Consider the following 9,815-nt stretch of genomic DNA (forward strand, 5'->3'; position numbering starts at 1 on the left):
AGCAACGTTGGGCCTGGTTAGTACTTGGATCGGAGACGGCTTGGGAATCCCAGGTGTCGTAAGCTTTTGTTTCACGAATTAAATGAATTGAGCAATGAAGAATAGCGGACTTGCTGTTTATGGACACTATGGTAATGTGTAAATATGTTTTAAATTAATGATTACGTATAAAATATTATTTGACATTATTTAACTAATAATGGAGTTCTCCTCTGTATTTTGCAATATGTTTCTTAAAATCTCATCAGACCAGAGATTTTATCGAGTCAGATCGGGGAAGCACTTCAAATTTGGGTAATTAAACCGACCGTAAAATCGTGACCACCTAAACCGTTGGTGAAATCGTGGCCGGCGGAGAAGGCAACATGTGATACACCGTAACACTGTGTAACTTCTGATCTTGTTCTCTCCCAATTCAGGGAGAGTTTTCCGAGTTTTCCAAAATTTCATCAGACCACAATTTTCATCGGGTCAGATCGAGAAAGTACCTCAAACTTGGGAAAGTGAAATGTCAGTGATGACACATCGGAGTGTCACCCGTGACGCGGTGGGTGTCACCGCCACACTTGTCACTTTCCAAGTTGAAATCGCAGCGATCGCCTGCGATTCGCTGTTTTCGAGGGAATACGAGGAGGAGGAGGTGAGAAGACGATCTGTGGTGGTTCTGGAGAGTTTTGTGTGTTTCGGTTGTCAACCGTGTGTTTCGGTTGTCAACCGGAGATGGGTAAGTGAAGTGTCAGTGGTGACACTCGAGGCCGTGTTCTCGACACCGGCCTGTGGCGCGTGAGCGAGTGGCGCTGGCGCCACGGCGTCGGCGCCATTCGATCCGGCGTGGTCGATTTGTGGGGTGTGGGCGAAGGGTGGGCTCGAAACGCCTCGGATTCGGGCGAATTCTGAGTGATTCCGGGTGAAAAGGCCGCGCGCGCGGCCCTTTCGGATGGTGTCTCATCCGACGGGTAAGTGAAAGTGTCGGCGGTGACACCTCGGTGTCACCGCTGACACCGACGCGTCGCGGTTTTTGGCTTGGAGGAGGGGGCGCGCGCGGCGGTGGCAGAGAAATAGTGTGTGGCAGACAGTTGTTATCTTACCCACGAAAGTTGACAGCGGCAGTCGCGGGCTGCGGCGGCCGGTAGGCCGCGGCGAAAATTTTTGAGGATCAGCAGCGAAGTGGTGGTGGGTTTCTCGACTCGGCGAGGATGTGGTGGGTGTTGTTCGAGGTTTTTTGTTTGGAGATGAGGTTGTGATTAGATGTGGTTGTGATTTGTGAGTGTGAATGGCTACCACGGGCTTTGGATGTAGTGATGATAGCATGATGCGTGGAGTGGAGAGTGAGAGAAGGTTTTTCTTTTCGGTCGTGTAATAGATTTTTCGGATAGGCTCGATCACCGTGATAATGTGACGGAAATAAGGTGATGCAGATGGTTTGTGGAGATGGTCGGCTGTGGATGCGACTGCGTTTTCATTTCTCTTTGCTTCTTTGAGATTTTTGAGATGAGATTCCGAAACTCTGCTGTGTTTTCGTTGTTTAACGGAAAAGATGTGTGATTATTCGTTTTCATAACGAGGTGGTCGTGTGTCCAGCAAGTTGTTTTTTTCGTTTTCTTTTTGCTTTTTTTGCTTTTTTGCTTCTTGAAGCGGATTGCTGTTAGTTGTGTTGACATTGGATTGTGTTGGCAAGATCTGCTGCACTCATCGTGAAAAGCGTTTTCGTGCAAGTCGGCCAAACACGTGGCTTCGGCCTTGGCGAATATGCACATAGTTCTAATAAGAATAAGGAAATCACCGCTCAATTCCCTATTGCACTATTAATGCACTGATTTGTACCCGTGGACCGTGGATACGAACGCTCAGAGTTCTATTTCGGCGAAAAAGCTCCACCGCAATCCCTTCACTTGCGTCCCGCGCCGCTCACTAGTCTTTTCCTCGTAGAGCTTTCCTCGTTTCGAAACGCCCAGTGCGCGGCCGTATCGTAAACGTGCCCTGCGTGAGTGCAACTGCAGACGGTGCGTTGAAGCGCACGGCGGCGTCACTCACCTCGTGGATAGAGCGTTGTAATTCTAATTGCAATTGTGGAGTGTTGCTCCGCTCTGCGCTGCGTATTCTTCTATTCGTGCTCGTGCTGGAGAGCCGTTTTCTGCGTGCTAAGTGTTTTCATTGCTGTGATTGTGCTGCTGCTCAGCTGCTGTGAGCGCACCAACAGCGCAAGTGTCTTTTTTTATCGCTGTGTTTCTTTTCCGATGCTGCTGTTCTGGGATCCGCTGTGGTGTGTGCGTGTGTATGAACTGTGAAGAAGGATGTAGTTGGGGTGGAGGCCTGAAGCCGAACAGCGGCGCCCTTATTTCTGCTAGTGGATGATGCTCCTCCGCAACTACAACTTCTAAAGGGATTTTCCGTCCAGTACCTGTTCCTGTATCGATTAGGGATACGGCGCAGAGCAGCGCTGCAATGCTCCGCTTGCACGCTTACGGCGTCAAATATGCAACTTCTTTTCTCTTCTAAAGCATTGCAGTTCCTCTCTGCGCCGTATCCCTAGTTCCTAGTGAACCACGCACATTATAACATATCTGGTCGTTTTCTGGTTTTGCTTGTTATAGCCGTAGGTATAGGTGAGTGTTGTTCGGTTTACTGGTTCCTTTCATATTTGCTGTTATGATGAAGGGGCGAGTTTGGAGCTTAGTGGCTCCGTTAGTTGCTGGTTAACTTCCTGTCAATTTAGCATTATTAAGTTTGCTATTACTAGTTTACTATTCTCTACTGTGTTCTCTGTCCCGGTCTCTGTCTTCTCCTTCTCCTTCTTTTTTTCTTTTCATTTACTTGTCTGCTGCTGCAAAAGGTGAGTGTGTGTTCTTTTTCTTCTTCTTATTCTTATTGTTCCTCCTTCCTTCTTCAAGTCCATTTCTTGCTGCTGTGGCGAGTGCGGAGTCCAGTCGGGCAGGAACGCATAGACCAGATTCCTCTCCACTGTGACTTTTCGCTCGCGCAGTGAAAACTGCTTTGCTCACTCTTTACTACTGTTACTATTATTACACATATTTTTTTTAGCTTCTAGTAGTAGTTCGTAGTAGTGTATTACCAGTTTGCATAGGCTGCTCATTACTGCTGTTTTGTTTTGGTTTTGATTCTACACGCAATTTTACTCTGATTGATTTGCTGGTGCTGGATTTTAGCTGGATTACCGCTGGAGAACGCGTGAACGCTGTTAGGCACTGTTAGACGCCGCGGTTAGAGGTTTTGCTCGATTAAGCAAGTGCTGCTGTATGCTGTATGTAAAGCGACTGTTAAAATACTTTGGATTTAGTTGATTAGTTAGTAGTTAGTTGATGTAGTTACAGTTGTTTGTTGTGGCCCGGTTTTTACTTTTTTGAAAGCTTGCTGAGAATAAATTGAGAATTTTGTTTTGCAAGTTTATATGTCAACCGTTCTCAATCATTCCGTACAGAGCTCGCGCGTCACTCTATGAGGCAATGGTGGCAATCCCAAGCCAAAGAGGCGTCTTTCCTTTGTGGCGTTATTCGCTTCTCGTCTCTACTCTTTTCATCGTCGAGGGTTGCTCGCGTTAGTAATGTCGAAAGCCTTCTGGCTCGTTAACCTGCTTAGAATGAGTGTAATTGCAGACCGAGAATTTTGCGACGGCGCCACTTAGCACCTGAGTGCTTGACGTATCGCTGAGTTATTCGTCTGCTAGTCTTCATATTCTGCTGCTGCTGCTGCTGCTGCTACTTCGTGGTGGTGGTGGTGGTGGTGGTGGTGGTGTTAGTGTCGTCGTCGAATGGCGGCTCCTTGCCAGCTGGTAGGTTATTTTGGAAAGTAGTTCATTACTATTAATATCTATCACGTGTACGTGTTGCGGTGCTGTTCGGGTCCAGGAAAGGTGTAGTTGTGAGGGGCGGCACTCAGTGTAACACACTTTTTCCGCTTAGCAACTTTAGTTTACATGTCAGAGTGCGCTCTACGACTAATGCTTAGTGGTTAGGGCCCGGATTGATATGAACGTTTGAATTTTCGTCGAGAAATAAGGGCACCACTGAGTGCCTCTTCACAGCTACTTTTTTTTCGCTTACCGGTCCTCATCATCTTCGTTTCTTCGCCAGTGTTCAGCTGCGATCATCTGCAGCTTTGCCTTATTTTTTTTCCCTCCACACTTTTTTGTTGTGTTTTTTTTTTCTTGAGTGTTTTTTCTTTGTTACTGCTGATGTTATTGTTTTCTTCGTCTTCTTCTGCATGCTTATTATTGAGGAGGCTGATGACCGATCGGCGAGTGTGAACGTGATAAGTGATTATGTGATGTGGTGAGTGTATGTATGTTTGTTGGTGTATGTTTTCTTTTGAAGACTTGCTGCTGAAGTGACTGGCTATTTTCCATATCTCTTTTTTGTTTTGTTTTTTTCTTTTCTTTGGAAATAGTCAAATTTTTTTATCACTTATCTATTCATTGCAGCTTCGGCGAAGGTGAAGTTGGGGTGTTCTTCGGTTTATTTGGTGCTCTATTTCATCATCATCATCATCATAATCATTATCATTATCATCTTCTTCGCCAACAACCTTTTTGCTTTGCTGTTGCCCGCCCGAGATCAACGAGTGTGGAGTTGAGTTAGGCAGGAACATACTGATGATTCCTTTCTACTGCAATTCGCTCGCTCGTGTTTTCTTAGTTGTTTTAGCACTTTCCATTCTTTAGTTTTATCATCTTCACTACTATTCTCTACTATGCATGTAATGCAGCAAGTAATATGTATGTAAATAGTATGTGCGTTTCATTGTGTACGTTTGAGCTCCCATATCCTTTTTTTATGTTTTTTTTTTTTTGAAAATCATCAAGTTTTTCCCCCTTACCTATTCACTGCAGCATCCGTATCAAAGATGACGGTGCGTGTTCTGTTCGTGTGGTGCTCATCATCATCATCATCATCATCATCTTCTTCTTCTTCGTCTTCTTACGACATCGGACTCCTCTCTGCACTGCAACTCGCTCGCTCGCTCGCGTACTCGACCTCTCCTTCTGGCAGTTTGGCATTCTTTGGTTTTATTATGTTCGCTACTGTTCTCCACTATGTTCTACATCACTATCTATCCATTTTTTGGAAATCATTGAAAGTTTTTGCAGGATGGCTGGCTGGCTCTTACCTCTCTGGCTGGTTCTTAAACCCGAACATGTTCTCTGATACTAGGGCAATTTTCAGATGTGTGGTGCCATTTGTCTTGCTTAGTTCTTAGTTGTTTTCTACAATATCTTGTGATTATACCTCTTTTTTTCTTTGTTTGTTCCGTCATATCACCTTCTCTTGATGTCTCTCCTGTCTAGATTGTGGTGGTTAGTGGTTTTGGGCTTACTAAAGTTCGTGAACCCTTTTTTTTTGTTGTTGTTGTTCAAAACACATTCATCACATTCACCCTGGATCCCAATTAGGTAAATGCGTAGACCGATGCGTTAAGCGTTCTGGAGGTGGGGGAGTGGAGGAGTGGAGTATGAGAGGATTGTTCACTTTAAGGAGTAGGAGAACGATTTGAGTTTGACGACGCCACGAAAATGCGTATCTGCCACCTGGACAATGGGTTTGCTGGTTTTTTCCTTGACTATTCTCACACATGGACAGATGTGTTTCCTTTTTCTGCTATGATACACCATGTAAGTGTATGTGAATAAATAAATAAATAACTACACATACTTCATTCTCCTTATAATAAAGTTCTCCTTTCAAAACACTGTAATAAGTAATACCAAATTTCTCTTCCTTTCCACCTTTCGACGAATCGAGACGACGCTGAAATCGAGATGCTCTCTTGCTCTACTCTTACACAGCAGTAAGCAGAGTTAAATGAATCAACAAATAGACAAAAAAAAGCAGCTAGCAGTGCTGGCACCACCATTCATCCGCAACGAGAAACGTCCAAAAAACCACTCATCACTCATCCGCGGATCACGAACACAATTGGAGTGCTTGAAGTGGGAAGTGATGTGTGTAGTTGGAGGGTCTCCTCTTTTCTTGTAGTACGCTAGCGGTTGAGCGTTAGATTGTAACGTGTGACGTTATGAAAAATTTGTATTCGAAGCGGTTGCATGTGTAACAGTGAACAGAACACTCTATTTATTCTACATCATATCAATCAGGTCGCGTACTTGTGACGATACGCGACCTACCTCGAACCCACCACCACCACCGTATCGAATTGATGAGCTGCCATCTTCTTCTTCTTCTTCTTCTTCTTCTCACCTCCTGCTTACATCCTTTTCTGCGCAAGTATTTCTGTGCAACGTGCGATAGTCGCACCCAGGTGCTGCACACGTGAGTGAGAGAGGAGGACGGGCGAATAGCGTGGGCACTGAGTGCGTACACGGACAACAACTGTATCCGCATGTGAAACTACTAGTTCCGTTATTCTAGCATTGCGAATGAACGACAACATGTGATTTGATTTTCCCCCATACATCCATCGTCCATACTGGCACACGCTGTGGAAGCGGTGGCAGGAGCGGAAGATTTGATATAGATAGGGTTTTATTGATGAACTGAAAATAAACTAGTATGAGATGAGCTGCGGAGCCGATGATGTGTTCAGTGATGGAGACAACGAAATGTTGTAGTAGATGCGAAATCACGATGGACGATTTTCTGCTAAAATCGCGCCATCGCCTCGAGTCTTTCAATAAGTGAATACGGTTAAATCGGTTAACGTTTGCTTTGAGAAGAAAGACACATGAGAGTTCAGAGGACGAAGGACATAGTACACGAACACCGTCACACCGAAAACCTCTAAAATGTGGAGGTTTGGAAAAACATCATCATCGGGTAGGGGAATGTGTGGTGGCCGCCATATATCGTCGAACAACTCATCGTCGTTGTCTATTGAGGAGATTCGGCCGCAGCCGCATCACCACCGAGGAAGTTGTTGTTGTGAAGTTAAGAAGTGGAATTAGTCGATCTCAGTACTAGTCGGATGAGTGATGCTAGATGGAAATCTGTCAGGAGAAACTTTGCAAAGCAAAGCAAATTGTCGAAGAACTGACGTACAGGGAATAGGGAAGTGTTCGGGTAGTACAAATAGGTAGTAGGGTAGTACACAGAGAGCTACAGGAACGGATGGTTATAGTCAGTTATAGCGTTATAGCAGCGCTCTGAATTCGTGTATTTGAGAAGGCGATGCGTAAGCAACAAAAGAAGTACGCTGGGAAAAACCCCGTAGTACTGAATGTTCGAACTGAGACTGTGTCAGTGTCTATGTGGATGGGTTAGGCAACTAAACGATAGCTTAAGTTCATAGCTCAACTAACCACTCCGCTCCTAAACTAAGCCAGATGTGAACAGAAAAAAAAGTGAGGATAGAAGTCACCGCATAGAATACACACAGGAGACTTCAACTTACCTTAGTTAGGCATTACGACAGTAGCGGCGTATTTAGATGAACAGTGTTGTGTGTGTGTGTGCATTCATGATCTTTTTTGTCCACTCATTACCCGTCCCCCGTATATGTGTTAATGGAAAGAGGCGGGGACGGGGACAGGGTTTTTGAGCATTCGCACCCGCACACTGTGCTTGCAGTGCTGGCCCGATTCCGATGAGGTTACTTTCAGCAGTCGCATCGTTGCTGATATTGCATCGAGTTTTCCCGCTGGCTTTTCGTCTTCGTTGTTCGTGTTCGTTTTTGTGTTCACTCATTCGCATTTCGAGCACTTCGAAGTATTTGAAATTCTCCAAATGCTCGAAATTCCCCACGATTCACGAGTCAGAAATACACAGTCACTTATTCATCATCTTCATTCATGAGCACGTTTAAAACACAAAACGTTCCACAACATCATCATCATCATCCCCAACAACAACTGTAGTCGGGTGGGAAAACGCGAACGATGACTTGATGAACATGAAATGCAGTTGCTTCGAGCGACTGCGCTCGTTGTGAGCGCATTAAGAGCTGGATCATCCAGGTGTTGAGAACGAGGAGACGACGAAACACACCAAGTAACAACATCCGAAAATGTGTACCTCGACGATCACGAGATTGCGCGCGCTGTGCTCCCGTGGTTGCTTCGCAACTGCGAGTTTCGGCTGAGATGCGAACGCCTTAGGAAATCAGTCTTTGATGACTAAACTCAGAGAAGCACGGGCGGCGAGCGCTTTCGTGCACAATTCGCATGCATACGGCAAATAATGCATTCGTGGTTTTTTTTTTCTTCTCATCGCATCTCCTTCTATGTAAACTCAGAGAAGCACGGGCGGCGAGCGCTTTCGTGCACAATTCGCATGCATACGGCAAATAATGCATTCGTGGTTTTTTTTTTCTTCTCATCGCATCTCCTTCTATGTAAACTCAGAGAAGCACGGGCGGCGAGCGCTTTCGTGCACAATTCGCATGCATACGGCAAATAATGCATTCGTGGTTTTTTTTTTCTTCTCATCGCATCTCCTTCTATGTAAACTCAGAGAAGCACGGGCGGCGAGCGCTTTCGTGCACAATTCGCATGCATAGGATAATGCTGGCGATTTTTGTGCAGGGAGCCATTGCCATTGATTTGTGTTGGTAATCTAGATGTTAGATTACCGTGTTTGCCCTGTATCGCTGCATCTAAGTGTTCTGCCTACCTGGCGCCTACCTTATTTCCTTTGACTTCCTATTGCTTATCTTACTTCTTTTGACTTCCTGGAAGACGACGGATGACATTCCTCATTCGACAAGTTTCTTGAAGATCGTGTAGCTTTTACGGAAATTGTGGCTAGAAGCTAGCTAGCTACACATCTGAAATTAAAAATGATAAATAGAATTTAGATAAAACGAAAACGAAACGAACAAAGAAATTAGTAGGGTGAAACGCGGTGGTGGAGAAGACGGCAGATGTGCAGGCGCCTTTTATATAAGAGACATAGCGATTGCGAAAGCGAAGGCGAGTGCAGCTGACGGTGTTCATTGGTCACGTGACAACATGCGGATACGGTAATTGCATCGACAGAAATGCGAATGAGAATGTGAATCTGTAGGCACTGTGATGATTGAGAAATGAAGAGGAGTGAAGTGCAGGAGCCACCGAAGCGAACAGCACAAAGGCACCGACCAAGACAGACACCTAATGAATGCTCGGAGCGGGCAGTCGATGGTGCGGTGCGTGAGGTGGATGGAGGTCACCACCACTGCTAAAAGGTCAACGTAACAGGTCAACACCTGCCTCAAGGCGTGACGCCCAGCCCACAAAACTAGGTCAACGCGGCGGATATCGGCGATCGATTGACTGGACCTCCTGTTAACGACGTATGAAAGGATTAGAAGAAGAAAAGACATGGTCAAAGTTATGGTATGGCTGTTTCGCTCTTGCAACCACAGGCAGCCGTAAAATAACCTTATTCAAAGGGGATCATCAGCGTGGTTATCTGATTTCACTTACAAGCGAAATTTTAGAGCAAACAACAACAAAAGAAAATCAAAAAATACCACATAAATATCTTTTGCATTTGCACCCATTTCTTACCCATACCTTCTAAATCGACTTTTTCACGAAATGGAGAGGATGAAAAAAAGAAGAATACGGTGGTGTCACAGAGAGATTACGCGCTATGGATGACTCAAGGGTTTACGAAATCATGAGTGTCGGCGTAGCACCCATAATACGCTGAAAGAGAATTCGCTAATCTCCACATACGAAAAAAAGACTGGTGCGTTGTAGCGGTGTTGCGATGATGTCTCCCCTCTTCACTGTACTGTTCCACAACATTAATCAGAACTTTATTTCACTTCATCTAAACTACTTACAACTTACAACACTCATTTCCATGACACATTCAACAAAACGCTAACAAAATACACCTCCGGTTAACGTGAACAACTAC

The 9,815-nt window shown here is 45.1% G+C and overlaps 2 protein-coding genes across 2 annotated transcripts; both read left to right on the forward strand.

The window, feature by feature from the left end:
- Positions 1 to 517: 517 nt before the first annotated feature.
- Positions 518 to 5,162, forward strand: RB195_026559 (uncharacterized protein; the record flags this gene model as incomplete). The annotated part of the gene is made up of 3 exons (XM_064177048.1): positions 518 to 783; positions 3,686 to 3,790; positions 5,105 to 5,162. 3 exons carry the CDS (start codon positions 518 to 520, stop codon positions 5,160 to 5,162), a joined length of 429 nt encoding a protein of 142 aa, XP_064071054.1.
- Positions 4,222 to 5,143, forward strand: RB195_026560 (uncharacterized protein; the record flags this gene model as incomplete). The annotated part of the gene is made up of 5 exons (XM_064177049.1): positions 4,222 to 4,289; positions 4,439 to 4,585; positions 4,679 to 4,747; positions 4,847 to 5,030; positions 5,105 to 5,143. The coding sequence occupies 5 exons, from the start codon at positions 4,222 to 4,224 to the stop codon at positions 5,141 to 5,143; spliced, it is 507 nt and encodes a 168-aa protein (XP_064071055.1).
- Positions 5,163 to 9,815: the final 4,653 nt, after the last annotated feature.

The sequence above is a fragment of the Necator americanus genome, assembly GCF_031761385.1.
Source record: "Necator americanus strain Aroian chromosome Unknown Necator_2022.05.29.01.09, whole genome shotgun sequence".
Classification (NCBI taxonomy): domain Eukaryota; kingdom Metazoa; phylum Nematoda; class Chromadorea; order Rhabditida; family Ancylostomatidae; genus Necator; species Necator americanus.